The following is a 16,530-nucleotide window of genomic DNA, read 5'->3' on the forward strand; positions in this document are numbered from 1 at the left end:
AGTACATGATATTTTCATTATTTAAACCACTTTAATTTTTTGGTGTTACTGTTCCTTTAAGTGCTAGCACCATGGAACTTTTTTTTATACAGTTTTATCATTTTTAGGGTGGCTTTGCATTGAACGGTGATCGTGGTCTTCCTGGTGACCCTGGGCTCCCTGGACTTCCTGGAGACCGAGGACTAATGGGTCCTCCTGGTTTTGGTCCCAGTGGTCCACCTGGAGAGAAGGGAATTCAAGGTGTTTCTGGTCGACCAGGAGCCCCTGGCATTCCTGGTAAGTTTTTCAATGTAGGTACATAAAGATTGTGAAAGGACTGAGTTATGATAATGAAGCAAAGATACCAAGTGTGTTCGTGCATGCCTAGCTTGTGTGCGCTTGTATTGTTTATGTGCATGTTTGAATTGGACAGATGATTACATGTGGTGTTATCTACATAAACTGCAGCTGAAGCAGTATCAACCAGGTCTCTAGAACGTCTTGCAATATCCCGTTCAGGAAAATCTCTCCATATATATATATATTATACTGTATGTCAACTGTGAATTAGGAGCTAGTAAGTGATGATGTAGCCTGCAAAGTGTCTAGTCAACAGAAGTAATAATCTGTTTTATTTGAAAAGTAAGAATAAATAAATTAAACTTTTTCTTTTATAGTCTAGGTGTAAATTTCCTTTTGTTGCCCATGTTGGAACTTTTCTCTTCTTTTCATGCTTCATCGAACAGTAGTTTAAATGCAAAAGATTGGTTATGCTCCATCAGCTCCTACTCTTGAGTCTGCTTATGAAAACAGCCTTTTCTAAGCAGCAAATTAAGCAGTCAAAAACCGACCCAGTCCTGCCAAAATGTTAAATTGTGGCTGCACTAAACATGCATCACAAGTGTGTCAGTGTCAACACTGCTGGTTCTGGTCTCAACATCAAAGGGTCTGTTTTGTCACTTGTCTCCCTGTATCCCTTGGATACTTTTAGCCTTTGGATAATTAGACCTGAAAATACAGTATGCAGCTCTTTAATATACAGTAAAGGTCCTACAAATAATGTAAAGGGCTTTTTATTTAAGCAATGCACTGTTAATAAGTCCCTAAGGATATGTATTCTATGCTTCAGTAAGTATTATTTAAATATTCATGTATAAACTTCCCATGTATTCCCCCTTTATTCCTGCTATCATCGTGCTGTGCTCAACTCAATCATTTCTGCTGAGATATTTACAGTGTTGTGATAAGGCAGTGCTGTCAAAACAAGATCTTCAATGCATTTCATGTACTTTCATGCTGAAGGATACTATAGATGTCTTTGTATTGCATTAGCACTTCAAAGTAGCCCAGTTAATGTGCATGTGATATATTGGATGGTTGGCTAACTATGTGAAAAGCATTGGGCAATACAATCCAAATGCATTATTCATCTATATAACAAACTTCTATTTAAAACAAAATTATAATAATACTGCTATAATAATTTTTTTTGTCACTAGGCCTTAAAGGAGCTCCTGGACAAACTGTGATGGAAAAAGGGGATCCTGGACCTCCAGGTCTTCCAGGTATCCCAGGGGATACCGGAAATCCAGGTAAGATGATCCTTGAATGCTATAAGGTAACGGACTTCTATTTTATTTTCTTTCATATTCAGCTCATTTGCTGTGTGCATTCTAATATGTAGCAGAAATGCTTGGATTTCATTTTTAATGCCATGGGTTTGGCATTTCTGGGATAATGGCAAATACAGATGTTTTTGTAACTGAAAATACATTGAGAGGAGGGTGCAGGTGAAACTAAAGCTTCAATTTTCCAGCAGGAGATTATATTTAAAACATGAATTAATTTTGATTAGATATTTTAGTCCTTTGATGTGTTTTCTGTTTTAGGTGAACTGGGTCTGCCTGGTCAGCCAGGAGTTCCAGGTGTTTCAGGTGCAAAGGGAGAACCAGGGGTTCCAGGCATTGGAGTTCCTGGGCCTGCAGGCCCAAAAGGTAGCTTGACAAATAACAATAATTATTTGTGCTATAAGGCTAAAGAATTAATTGACAACTAAAAATTGTGCATTCAACAGTTTATCCAAAAAACTAGTGGTGAAAACCAATATCTCTTGGTGTAAGGACTAGTCAAGGACTAGTGATAATCAGAAGTTAGCATATGCTTAAATCAAATACTTATATGTAGAGAATATGAGAGGAATCATTTTTGCATTAGTGAAAAAGTAACATCTCTCTTTGTCCATCAGGATTTCCTGGTAATCCTGGGCCATCCGGTGCCCCTGGGTTGGCAGGAAGACCTGGTTCAGATGGGTTGCCTGGACAGCCTGGCTTACCAGGATCAAAGGTAACTGAACTTATTTGGTAATTGTATTATACATTGTTTTATTAGTTTATGCCTCAGTTGAAAATTAAGTAATTCCTATGTATCTAAACTAGAAATAACCAAAAAGTTTATTGAGTATATATTATTAATATGTCTCTGTTGAAATTATATGGCATTACCAGTTCCTGGAATGAAATTTGACCTTTTAATTAATTCAGGTAGAATGGCCTATAAAGTGATATGCACCAAACATTTAACTGAGTTCTCTTTTGTGTTAGGGTGACCCTGGATATGGGTTACCTGGGCTCCAAGGCACCCCAGGCCCTGCTGGATTGAAAGGATCCCAAGGACCAAAAGGAGAATCTGGCTTCCCAGGATCGCCAGGCCTTCCTGGACGAGCAGGGTTTGATGGTCCTGTAGGACCAAAAGGTATTCTGAATAGAAGCATCATATTTGATATGATTTCAAAGAAAGAGAATGTTGACATGGGAGTATGCCAGACAAACAAAAGAGAATGATTCTAGTTCTTACAAGGGGTTATGTGTTGCACCATATGGATTTTTCTGTTTTCAGTTACTCCTTGCTGTTATTTCCCAGGAAGGAACATCTACAGATGATCATATTTATGGTTTGTAAGAATACACCCATTAAGTTACTTTTGTTATCCCATATTTATATAGCACAAGCGTATTGGCTTTACAGAGATTATGTACAATTCACATCAGTCCCTGCCCAATTAGAGCATAGAATCTGAGATCCCTATCATATACGTACACTTGATGATCGGTTTTATTAGGAACTAATTAGAAACTTCCTGTTTAATTAATCTTTACAGTCTAAAATCTGAACAAACAATATAGAACATCAAAGTCATTGAGCTATTGCTCCCTAATGTTAACAAAACACTTCTCTTTGTGTATGAAAATAATGCATACTGTTTTAATATCATAACACCATGTTTTTTTTGAAAGGTGACCCTGGACAAAATGGCTTATCAGGACCCCCCGGACCACCTGGTGTACCTGGCATTGGTGGTCAAGGTCCGCCAGGGCAACCAGGACTTCCAGGGCCAGCAGGTCCTCCAGGTAATCCTAGATGTTAATATTTTTAGTGAACAGGCAACAATTTGAGTTACACAGTATAATACTGTATATTGTTACAAAGCTAAGTAATTATCTGTAAAAAGGTATTTAGGGGCAGATTTATCAAGTGTCGAATTTCAAAGTGGAAAATACTTCGAAATTCAACCATCAAATAGAATCCTCTGACATTCGAATTCGAAGTCGGATGATTTTATTCATCGTTCATAGTACGATCGAACAATGAATCGCACGATTCGTATGATTTTCCTTCGAATACAAAAAAACTTTGCTCTGGAAGGTATAGGCTAACATAGCACTTCAGCAGGTTTAAGTTGGCGAAGTATTGAAGTCAAAGTTTTTTTAAAGAGACAGTACTTCGATTATCGAATGGTCGAATAGTCAAACGATTTTTACTTCGAATCGAAGTTGAAGTAAATTCAAAGTCGTAGTATCCTATTTGATGGTCGAAATATTAAAAAAATTACTTTGAATTTCGTATTTTTTTACTTTGAAAATTCCCTCGAATTCACTTCGACCCTTGATAAATCTGCCCCATAGTGTTAGAGTAGAAATAGTTAGTGCTCAGCACTGCAGTTAAGCTCAACTGAACACTAATACCCCACTGAAAATGAATGTCTTACTTAAATCAAAGCTGTCAGGCACATTTGAATGAATTGGTATATTATTTAGCTTTAATAAATGTGTCAGCTTGTATCCATTTTAATTAATGACACAACTGTCAAGAAAGTGTTGATTAATAGCAGGCATGTCCAAAGTCAGGCCTGGGGGCCAATCGCAGCCCCTTTTCAAATTTACAACGGCCCTCAGCCTCCATCATGAAATTAATAATAATGCGACCTGCCAGCGATCAGGAATCACGTAGCTGTAGCAGTAATATTTGGGCATATTAGTGAAATGATCTGCCACTTGTTCTATACTGCTGCCTGTGTGCTGAAGGTATTAGCAATAGACACGTACGGTAAACTAAAGAAGTATGTAAGAGCGGGCGTCACTCAGTGCCAGTACGTGTCTATTGCTAACACCTTCAGCACACAGGCAGCAGTATAGACCAAGTGGCAGATCATTTCACTAATTAGGGATGTCGCGGACTGTTCGCCGGCGAACTTGTTCGCGCGAACATCGGCTGTTCGCGTCCGCCGCAAGTTCGCGAACGTCGCGCGACGTTCGCCATTTTGGGTTCGCCTTACCTGGCGCTTTTTTTTGACCTCTCACCCCAGACCAGCAGATACATGGCAGCCAATCAGGAAGCTCTCCCTCCTGGACCACCCCCACACCCCCTGGACCACTCCCCTTCAATATATAAACTGAAGCCCTGCAGCGTTTTTTCATTCTGCCTGTGTGTGCTTGGAAGAGCTAGTGTAGGGAGAGAGCTGCTAGTGATTTCACTGATTTGAGGGACAGTTGATAGTAAGTTTGCTGGCTAGTAATCTACTTGATACTGCTCTGTATTGGAGGGACAGAAGTCTGCAGGGATTTGAGGGACATTTTAGGGTAGCTTTGCTGGCTAGTAATCTACCTTCTACTGCAGTGCTCTAGTAATCTATGTAGCTGCCTGCTGTGGGCACTGATCTCTTCTGATCTCATCTGCTGACTGCTGTAATAACCCAATAGTCCTTGTAAGGACTGCTTTTATTTTCTTTTTTGTTGTTTTACTTTGCTACTTTAACAGCCAAGTGCTATTAGTCTAGCAGTGTTGGGGAGTGGGACTGGTGTGCTACTGTGCTGCTCCTAGTAGTTCAGCAGCACCAACCCGAGAATATTTTTTTTTTTTAATATACATATAATTTTTTTTTTTATTTTACTTATCTTACTGTTCTTTAAGGTGTCCAGTGCTGTTTGCTGTTCTTCATAGTAGTGCACCAATAGTAGTGCACTTGCAGGCATTATTTGCCCAGTGGCCATCTAGCTGTGTGAGCTTGTTCACATTCTGTCTAAATATCAATAATAATACCGTCTCCAGAAACACCACCTGAGTGACGTTTTTCAAGCAGCAATAATATATTCCGTATCCACCACTGCTGTAGTGTATATGTTGACCTTGTAGGCATTATTTGCCCAGTGTGTTCTTAATTTTCAAACCACTGCCATCTAGCTCTGTGAGCTTGTTCACATTCTGTCTAAATATCAATAATAATACCGTCTCCAGAAACACCACCCGAGTGACGTTTTTCAGGCAGTAATAATATATTCCGTATCCACTGCTGTAGTAGTGTATACGTTGACCTTGTAGGCCTTGTTTGCCCAGTGTGTTCTTCTTCTTCTTCATTTTCAAACAACTCCCATCTAGCTGTGTGAGCTTGTTCACATTTTGTCTAAATATCAATAATAATACCGTCTCTAGAAACACCACCCGAGTGACGTTTTTCAAGCAGCAATAATATATTCCGTATCCACCACTGCTGTAGTGTATACGTTGACCTTGTAGGCATTATTTGCCCAGTGTGTTCTTCATTTTCAAACCACTGCCACTTAGCTGTGTGAGCTTGTTCACATTCTGTCTAAATATCAATAATAATACCGTCTCCAGAAACACCACCTGAGTGACGTTTTTCAAGCAGCAATAATATATTCCGTATCCACCACTGCTGTAGTGTATACGTTGACCTTGTAGGCATTATTTGCCCAGTGTGTTCTTCATTTTCAAACCACTGCCACTTAGCTGTGTGAGCTTTTTCACATTCTGTCTAAATATCAATAATAATACCGTCTCCAGAAACACCACCTGAGTGACGTTTTTCAAGCAGCAATAATATATTCCGTATCCACCACTGCTGTAGTGTATACGTTGACCTTGTAGGCATTATTTGCCCAGTGTGTTCTTCATTTTCAAACCACTGCCACTTAGCTGTGTGAGCTTGTTCACATTCTGTCTAAATATCAATAATAATACTGTCTCCAGAAACACCACCTGAGTGACGTTTTTCAAGCAGCAATAATATATTCCGTATCCACCACTGCTGTAGTGTATACGTTGACCTTGTAGGCATTATTTGCCCAGTGTGTTCTTCATTTTCAAACCACTCCCATCTAGCTCTGTGAGCTTGTTCACATTCTGTCTAAATATCAATAATAATACCGTCTCCAGAAACACCACCTGAGTGACGTTTTTCAAGCAGCAATAATATATTCCGTATCCACCACTGCTGTAGTGTATACGTTGACCTTGTAGGCATTATTTGCCCAGTGTGTTCTTCATTTTCAAACCACTGCCACTTAGCTGTGTGAGCTTTTTCACATTCTGTCTAAATATCAATAATAATACCGTCTCCAGAAACACCACCTGAGTGACGTTTTTCAAGCAGCAATAATATATTCCGTATCCACCACTGCTGTAGTGTATACGTTGACCTTGTAGGCATTATTTGCCCAGTGTGTTCTTCATTTTCAAACCACTGCCACTTAGCTGTGTGAGCTTGTTCACATTCTGTCTAAATATCAATAATAATACTGTCTCCAGAAACACCACCTGAGTGACGTTTTTCAAGCAGCAATAATATATTCCGTATCCACCACTGCTGTAGTGTATACGTTGACCTTGTAGGCATTATTTGCCCAGTGTGTTCTTCATTTTCAAACCACTCCCATCTAGCTCTGTGAGCTTGTTCACATTCTGTCTAAATATCAATAATAATACCGTCTCCAGAAACACCACCTGAGTGACGTTTTTCAAGCAGCAATAATATATTCCGTATCCACCACTGCTGTAGTGTATACGTTGACCTTGTAGGCATTATTTGCCCAGTGTGTTCTTCATTTTCAAACCACTGCCACTTAGCTGTGTGAGCTTTTTCACATTCTGTCTAAATATCAATAATAATACCGTCTCCAGAAACACCACCTGAGTGACGTTTTTCAAGCAGCAATAATATATTCCGTATCCACCACTGCTGTAGTGTATACGTTGACCTTGTAGGCATTATTTGCCCAGTGTGTTCTTCATTTTCAAACCACTCCCATCTAGCTCTGTGAGCTTGTTCACATTCTGTCTAAATATCAATAATAATACCGTCTCCAGAAACACCACCTGAGTTGTTGTTGTTTTTGTTTTAAAAATAATGCCAGGCAAAGGCAGGCCGCCACGCAGAGGCACTAGGGGCCGTGCTGCTATGCTATCCTGTGGCCCTAGGAAATTGCCCAGTTTTAAAAAGGCAATGACCCTGAACTCCCAAAATGCTGAAGAGGTAGTTGACTGGCTTACACAGCACACCCCATCCTCTACCGTTTCTAACTTTACCACAACATCCTCATCCTCCACTGCTATGGGCACCCCACGTAACACTTCCTCCACCACCGGCGCCCCTTCTTCACTGGAGTCAGAGGAGTTATTTTCACATGAGTTTCTTGAACTGAGTGATGCGCAACCATTATTGGCAGAAGAAGATGAAGGAGATGAGGACGTTACACCAGATTTAATTCTGGCAGAGAACACAACAGAGATGGACATAATGAGTGATGACGAGGAGGTCCCCGCTGCTGCTTCCTTCTGTGAGCTGTTAGAAGAAATTGATGCATCTGAGGAGAATGATGATGAGGAGATTGATGTTTTGTGGGTGCCCAGTAGAAGAGAGCAAGAGGAGGATAGTTCAGATGGAGAGACGGAGAGTCAGAGAGGCAGGAGGAGAATAAGACTTAGAAGAAGCAGGGAGGACAGCTCGCAGGGAACAGTAGGGCAACAACATGTATCGGCACCTGTGGTCAGCCGGCCAACGCACCCGCCATTGCCGCCAACCCCGCCGACTTCTACTTTTACCCCCAGATTGCCAGCCTCAAAAAGGTCAGCAGTGTGGGATTTTTTTAATGTGTGTGCCTCTGACAAAAGCGTTGTAATTTGCAATGAGTGCAGTCAGAAACTGAGTCTTGGGAAGCCCAACAGCCACATAGGTACAACTTCTATGCGAAGGCACATGAACGGCAAGCACAAAGCACTTTGGGAGCAACACCTCAAAGGCAACAGGCAAACTAAAAGCCACCCTCCTTCTGGTCCAGCATCTTACTGGTCTACCTCTGCTGTCCTTGATCCGTCTGAACCACCCTCCACTCCGCCTTCCACCTTGACCACCAGTTCCCATTCCCAGTCATCTGCCCCCAGCCAAGTTTCTGTGAGGGCCATGTTTGAGCGTAAGAAGCCAATGTCTGCGAGTCACCCCCTTGCCCGGCGTCTGACAGCTGGCTTGTCTGCACTCTTAGCCCGCCAGCTTTTACCATACCAGCTGGTGGACTCTGAGGCCTTCCGCAAATTTGTAGCAATTGGGACACCGCAGTGGAAGGTACCCAGCCGCAATTTTTTTTCAAAAAAGGGAATACCACACCTGTACCACCATGTGCAGAGCCAAGTCACCGCATCTCTGTCACTTAGTGTTGGGCCAAAGGTCCATATGACTACTGACGCATGGTCCTCCAAGCATGGTCAGGGCAGGTATGTCACCTACACTGCCCACTGGGTGAACTTGGTCATGGCTGGGAAGCAGGAAATGTGTGGCTCAACAACGACAGTGGAGTTGGTGTCACCGCCACGGATTGCACGCGGTTCTGCCACCACCTCTACTCCTCCTTCGCTCTCTACCTCGTCTTCTTCCTCTTCTTCGTCCTCTGCTGCTGGGTCCTCCTCCTCCTCCACACCTGTGCACCCCCAGCTCCCCCTAGGCTATTCGACGTGCCAGGTACGCCGTTGTCATGCTGTCTTGGGGATGACGTGCCTGGAAAGCAAAAACCATACCGGATCTGTACTCCTGTCATCTCTGCAGTCACAGGCCGATCGGTGGCTGACCCCACACCAACTGAAGATCGGAAAAGTGGTGTGTGACAATGGAAGCAATCTGTTGGCAGCACTGAGACTGGGCAATTTAACACATGTGCCCTGCATGGCACATGTTCTGAATTTAATAGTACAACGTTTTGTCTCAAAGTACCCAGGATTCCAGGACGTTCTCAGGCAGTCCAGGAAGGTGTCGGCCCATTTCAGACGTTCCTATACAGCCATGGCACGCCTTGCTGACATTCAGCAGCGGTACAACATGCCAGTCAGGCGTTTGATTTGCGACAGCCAGACTCGCTGGAATTCAACGCTCCTCATGTTGGAACGTCTGCTGCAACAACAAAGAGCCGTCAACGAATACCTGTTTGAACTGGGTGGTAGGACTGGATCTGCAGAGCTGGGGATTTTTTCCCCCGTTACTGGGTGCTTATGCGCGATGCCTGCAGGCTCATGCGCCCTTTTGAAGAGGTTACAAATATGGTCAGTCGCACCGAAGGCACCATCAGCGACCTAATACCCTTTGCTTTCTTCCTGGAGCGTGCCGTGCGACGAGTGACAGATGAGGCTGTAGACCAGCGTGACGAGGAGCAGGAAGCGCACGATTTCTGGTCGGAATCACCAGAACGAACCCAGGCACCTGCTGCAACGCAGGGAGAGGTGTCAGAAGTGGAGTCAGAGGAGGAAGGTGGCTTTGTGGAGGAGGAGGACCAACAGGAGCAGGCTTCCCAGGGGGCTGGTGGTGACCTTTTGGGGACCCCTGGTCTTGTACGTGGCTGGGGGGAGGAGACCGTGGATGATGCAGTCCTTGATAACGAGGAAGTGGAGATGGATACCTCTGCATCCAACCTTGTGAGAATGGGGTCTTTCATGCTGTCATGCCTGTTGAAGGACCCCGTATCAAGAGGCTTAAGGAGAAGGACCTGTACTGGGTCGCGACTCTACTAGACCCTCGGTACAAGCATAAAGTGGCAGAAATGTTACCAACATACCACAAGTCTGAAAGGATGCTGCATTTACAAACCAGCCTGCAAAACATGTTGTACAATGCTTTTAAGGGTGATGTCACTTCAGGAACTCATCAACATTCCAGGGGCAGAGGTGCCAGTAATCCTGCCACGAGCGCACCTGCAAGGACAAAGCACTTTGGCCACTCTGTAACGTCAGACATGCAAATGTTTTTCAGCCCAAGGCAGCGGCAGAACCCTTCGGGATCCACCCTCAAAGAACGCCTCGACCGGCAGGTAGCGGACTACCTGGCATTAACTGCAGATATCGACACTCTGAGGAGCGATGAACCCCTGGACTACTGGGTGCGCAGGCTTGATCTGTGGCCAGAGCTGTCACAATTTGCCATGAACCTCTTGTCTTGCCCCGCCTCAAGTGTCCTCTCAGAAAGGACCTTCAGTGCAGCAGGAGGGATTGTAACTGAGAAGAGAACTCGCCTAGGTCACAAAAGTGTGGATTACCTGACCTTTATTAAAATGAATGAGGGGTGGATCTCGGAGGGTTACTGCACGCCGGAAGACTTGTTCTGAGTTTCTGATTCTGACTCCCCATGCAGCTGTCCTTCTCTGCACGCCTCATGACTCCACATACAGCTGTCCTTTAGCGTCCTCCTCCCTCCACCACCGTTACAAACTAGGGTGCAAACCCTACTGGTTTAATTTGAATCCAGGTAAATCCTGAGTTTTTCTGGCCTCTGTGCTTCAGTGGCTGCGACCAAAAAAAACAGAATATTTTCAGCATTTATATGGCATATTTTTTCTGGCCTCTGTGCTTCAGTGGCTGCGACCAAAAAAAACAGAATATTTTCAGCATTTATATGGCATATTTTTCCTGGCCTCTGTGCTTCAGTGGCTGCGACCAAAAAAATTGAATATTTTCAGCATTTATATGGCATATTTTTTCTGGCCTCTGTGCTTCAGTGGCTGCGACTAAAAAAAACTTAATATTTTCAGCATTTATATGGCATATTTTTTCTGGCCTCTGTGCTTCAGTGGCTGTGACAAAAAAATGAATATTTTCAGCATTTATATGGCATATTTTTTCTGGCCTCTGTGCTTCAGTGGCTGCGACTAAAAAAATTTATATTGTTAGCATTTATATGGCATATTTTTCCTGGCCTCTGTGCTGCAGTGGCTGCGACAAAAAAAAAATTTATATTGTTTGCATTTATATGGCATATTTTTTCTGGCCTCTGTGCTGCAGTGGCTGCGACCAAAAAAAACCAGAATATTTTCAGCATTTATATGGCATATTTTTTTCTGGCCTCTGTGCTTCAGTGTCTGCGACAAAAAAAAATTATATTGTTAGCATTTATATGGCATATTTTTCCTGGCCTCTGTGCTGCAGTGGCTGCGACAAAAAAAAAATTTATATTGTTTGCATTTATATGGCATATTTTTTCTGGCCTCTGTGCTGCAGTGGCTGCCACAAAAAAAAATTTATATTTTCAGCATTTATATGGCATATTGTTTCTGGACTTCTGGTTCAGTGGCTGCGACAAAAAAAACATAATTTTTCAGGAAAGTACACATGCCTAATTTTTCAGGGTTCTGCAACAGTGGCAAAATCGCATCTTTTATGGTCACCGCAGGTGATCAATAAAGTAGACCAAAACTGGGCCCACACTGCAGAATCAGTGTTTTTTGGTTCGCTTCACTGTACATTGAATTACCTCTGCCTGACCGTGCACGTGCGCACAAGCACGGTGACTGCTAAACGCACCACTACAGAAATATTGCCACCAACAGGACGAACATCCTGGAGGTGACAAGCAACTAGTAATTAAAAACTATTATTTGCTCACTTGACGGTATCATTCATTAAAGCTCTTTGCGTCTTTTTGCGTTGCAGTAAGCACCGCGTTTCGTCTTTGCGTGTGAACAGGCTGTAACTTTTACACGACTTGATTGGCATGTAGACGCCGGACGTTTTAAAGCATTTTATTACACAGGTTTAGAAATGTAGTGTGATTTCTGCCCTTTACAGCACAAAACGCAGCGCAGTGTCAAAAATGGATTTTTTAGAAACATTTTTGCCCTTGATCCCCCTCTGGCATGGCACTGTCCAGGTCGTTGCACCCTTTAAACAACTTTAAAATCATTTTTCTGGCCAGAAATGTCTTTTCTAGCTTTTAAAATTCGCCTTCCCATTGAAGTCTATGGGGTTCGCGACGTTCGCGAACCGTTCGCATTTTTGACGCAAGTTCGCGAATATGTTCGCGAACTTTTTTTCCGACGTTCGCTACATCCCTATCACTAATGTGCCCAAATATTACTGCTATGACTATGTGATTCCTTGTTTAAATGAGTTAAAAAATGTTAATGGTTCAAAGAATGTCAGGCTGAATGATCGGCCCCCACACATTTTCACCTCACCAAATCTGGCCCTTGTTGCAAAAAGTTTGGGCACCCCTGAATAATAGGAAGAAAGTTTGAACTGCTAAGAATCATTAAATCTATGATAAATCTCCCCCAATGCTTTATTTTTTATAATCTAAAGAAAGTGAAGTCCTTAGGATGGTGATACAATGAACCCATGTGGGTCCTTCCCTTGCTGTTGGGCTATTCTAGTCATCAGCTTGATCTACTTATATGTCTTGGGTACCATCAAATTAGAGCTTTAATTGCTGCTTGGTAGAATGATCTCAAAGAATATATTAATTGCAGAGAGTAAAATCAATACTCAATGTTTTATGGATTACACTATAATAGTAAATGTATATTAGTTTGTGCCGTTATTAGACTTTTGTAATGCTTTGGAAAATCAAAAAGAAATCTATTCTTCTGACATGTGACCAAGAATGCCCTCCTCATTCTATTTTGGTGTAATGTGCTGGTTATCTCTCTGGTTCCCACATCTCAGATATATGGGAACTTTTGTTAAGGTTGCACTGTATTTCACATTTGACTGTTTAATTCACAAATTGTAAATTCTAAAGGTATCATCACTGAATCCATACTAATGATCACAGAGAATGTAGTTGATATAGTTTCACTGATTGCTAGTTTAAGACACTCGTGTAAGCTTTGTTTTGGAGCACATCATTATTGTTTATTGCCTTGATTGAATAGTGCATGCCTGCTGAATTCCAGCAGATCTTTGCCAGTGCTTCGCAGTCTTTCCAGCACAAATCACTTATTCTCTGAAGATCACTAAAAGTGTAGGCATCCCTGGAGTACCCCTTGCACATCCCTGAGCATGGCCGGTATCTTTCTATCTCTGTCTCTGCCATCGTCTGCTGCACACTTACATCTCTATTGAGTGTTATGAATGAATGTTATAACCACACGCTGGTAATTTAATTTAATATATGCCTAAATGATCAATGATTTAACTAACAATAATTTTTTTTTGCAATTTGTCTGGTCTTAAAGGGCATGTAAAGCCAAAAAAATAAAATCCCATTTTTACTCTTTTTAATGAAAAATCCACCTGCTTACTAACCAAGGCACTAAATAGAAGTCACAATGAAAAGAACAGTAACCTTATTAATAATGCACAGACAAAATATTTCCCAATGACTGGAAAATTAAAAATGAACAATGAACTAAATTTCAGGATGATAATTCTGAACGGCATCAAAAATCTAGTAATTAACAGAATAAACCTATTCCATGTATTAGAAGATTATAATAAATCAAGGGAGCTGACTAAAAGTTACATTATGTTTGTTAGAAGATCTCTTCATAAATATATATTTAGGGACATACTGTATTTATCAAATTCAAAATTTTTCTGATTAAGCATGATTTAATAGGATCTGGTAAAAACTCAAAATCGAGCGAAAATCCGGATTGTACAGTTTTTTGGATTATTTTCCCCAAAATGTCCAAATGTTTCAGATTTTTGCCGGAAAAGTCCAAAATAGTTGGACCACAGAAACTTCCAAATAGTATAGGGACCTCTCCCATTGACTTATATAAAACCTCGGCAGGTCTGAGATGCCAGATTTTCAATATCTGACTTTTTGTTTTTCTATTGTGTCTACTTAAGACACATTGGCACATTCCTTTCAGAAGCTGTTAGTATTCCTTTAACTTCTCTCCAGGTTATGGAACCTTTACAGCTACGTAAGTTAAAGGGATACTATCATGGGAAAAAAAATTCAAAATTAATCAGTTAATAGTGCTGCTCCAGTAGAATTCTGCACTGAAATCCATTTCTCAAAAGAGCAAACAGATTTTTTTATATTCAATTTTGAAATCTGACATGGGGCTAGATATATTGTCAATTTCCCAGCTACTCCAAGTCATGTGACTTGTGCTTTGATAAACTTCAGTCACTCTTTACTGTTGTACTGCAAGTTGGAGTGATATCACCCCCTCCCCCCCCCCCAGCAGCCAAACAAAAGAACAATGTGAAGGTAACCAGATAACAGCTCCCTAACACAAGATAACAGCTGCCTAGTAGATCTAAGAACAACACTCAATAGTAAAAACCCATGTCTCACTGAGACACATTCAGTTACATTGAGAAGGAAAAACAGCCAGAAAGCATTTCTCTCCTAAAGTGCAGGCACAAGTCACATGACCAGGGGCAGCTGGGAAACTGACAAAATGTCTAGCCCCATGTCAGATTTCAAAATTGAATATAAAAAAATCTGTTTGCTCTTTTGAGAAATGGATTTCAGTGCAGAATCCTGCTGGAGTAGCACTATTAACTCATGACTTTTGAAAAAAAACATGTTTTCCGATGACAGGATCACTTTAATGTTACAAAAATAAAATTTTTCTGGTTGACTAGTGGTTTGGGTTAAGTGAGCATTTAACGTGCAGTGTTTACACTGCAGTAATACAAATATAAAAATATAAATGATAAAATAATCACCCATCCACTAGGTACTGTAACAAGGACACAATTAAACGTATGAACCCCTACAATAGAACTGCAGTTATTGGTCACATGAAGTTATGATCATGTGAGCTACTCAATCCTTAGAATAAAACAACAAATGATTTTCAATATGTGAATGCTAATATATAGTGATGGGCGAATTTGCGCCGTTTCGCTTTGCCGAAAAATTTGCGAATTTCGCGAAACGGCGGAAAATTCACGAAACGGCGCCGGCGTCGCGTTTTTGACGCCGACGCCCGTTTTTGACGCCAGCGCCCATTTTTTTCGACGCCGGCGCCCGTTTTTGGCGCCGGCGCCCGTTTTTTTGAAAAAAAAATTTTTGATGCCGGCGAATTTTTGCCGTGAATTTTCGCAGGCGATTTGCAAATTTATTCGCTGGCAGCGAAACGCTCAAATTCGCCGCGAATTCGCGCCTGGCGAATAAATTCGCCCATCACTACTAATATACGAAAAGTGGATTCATTAGGCAACAGAAGCTAAACACTACTGAAAATGTATATGGAATTGGATGTATTTGAGTTGGCATTATTTGAACTCAAATGTTCAAATCCACATCAAGTGTGGTCAGGCGTTTTCCTTTTCCTATTATACCCTTCGTTTTTTACTGGTCTGATTTTGTACTTATTATTGTGCCACTGTGTTTGATATTAGTTCTTTTCTTTAATTAACTTTAACATATTATTCCTAACCTGTGTGTGGTTATTTTTTTGTTTAATTCTAACCTAACAAATTCCTTGTTCTGCAACTTATTTCTGCTTGGTGCCTCCTGATGACCCTAAACCTGATGATTTATCACCCAAGGTCCCACAGGTACTGTGGTTGCTTCTCCCATCTAATCTTTTTTTTGTTTTTTTTTTATGTGCTGAGATTGCAATTTCAGAAAGTATGTAAACTGCTTCAATTCATCATTAGTTATATTGTTTTAGTACTCTTCAAAGCATAGGCACAAAAGAAGAGTCTGGGAAATCCTACTGTATGTGAAGCCAGTGTGGGTAAACAAACATCTATAAATAATCGTATTTTAGGAACAATGAAAAAAACCTTTATATTCATGTTTAGCACACATACAAGAGGTTATTTATCTCAATATCGCGTTTTTTTACGCTTATTTATTATTACATTTTCCCGAAAATTTGCTTTGCGAAAAAAAATCTGATTTTTGTGTTTTTTTTAATTTTTTAATGCGATTTTTTTTTTTGATTTTTCACCTGAAAACTGTTTTTTGCTGAAAACTCCAAAAACTTTGGGGTATTGCACGAAACCCAGCGCACATGAAAAAATCATTGGAAATCTGCCCATTGACTTATATGCAATAACAGGTCTGAGATGCTGGATTTTCAGATTTTTTAAAAGTCAGATTTTATTAAAAAAAGCACACATTTTTTCGTGATTTTTGCATTGAGTTTAGTAAATAACCCCCATAGTATCCTCACTTTTTTTCCTGTGATTTTGAAGGCATGCATGTGTGTGTGTAGGGGTACTGCCAATATGTTACAATAGCAAATGGCTTTG

The 16,530-nt window shown here is 41.2% G+C and overlaps 1 protein-coding gene across 2 annotated transcripts in view; it reads left to right on the top strand.

The window, feature by feature from the left end:
* Positions 1 to 16,530, top strand: part of col4a5.S (collagen, type IV, alpha 5 S homeolog) — a 148,873-nt gene that overhangs the window by 93,337 nt on the left and 39,006 nt on the right. Inside the window, exons 25-31 of one of the 2 annotated variants that reach the window (XM_041575195.1) lie at positions 108 to 276; positions 1,479 to 1,571; positions 1,869 to 1,973; positions 2,225 to 2,322; positions 2,580 to 2,730; positions 3,273 to 3,386; positions 15,820 to 15,828. In XM_041575195.1, the coding sequence (XP_041431129.1) occupies positions 108 to 276; positions 1,479 to 1,571; positions 1,869 to 1,973; positions 2,225 to 2,322; positions 2,580 to 2,730; positions 3,273 to 3,386; positions 15,820 to 15,828 (739 nt within the window). The remainder of the gene's footprint in view (positions 1 to 107; positions 277 to 1,478; positions 1,572 to 1,868; positions 1,974 to 2,224; positions 2,323 to 2,579; positions 2,731 to 3,272; positions 3,387 to 15,819; positions 15,829 to 16,530) is intronic. The other variant, XM_018232969.2, reaches the window with a different exon arrangement.

Source organism: Xenopus laevis, chromosome 8S (genome assembly GCF_017654675.1).
Source record: "Xenopus laevis strain J_2021 chromosome 8S, Xenopus_laevis_v10.1, whole genome shotgun sequence".
In the NCBI taxonomy this organism is placed as follows: Eukaryota; Metazoa; Chordata; class Amphibia; order Anura; family Pipidae; genus Xenopus; species Xenopus laevis.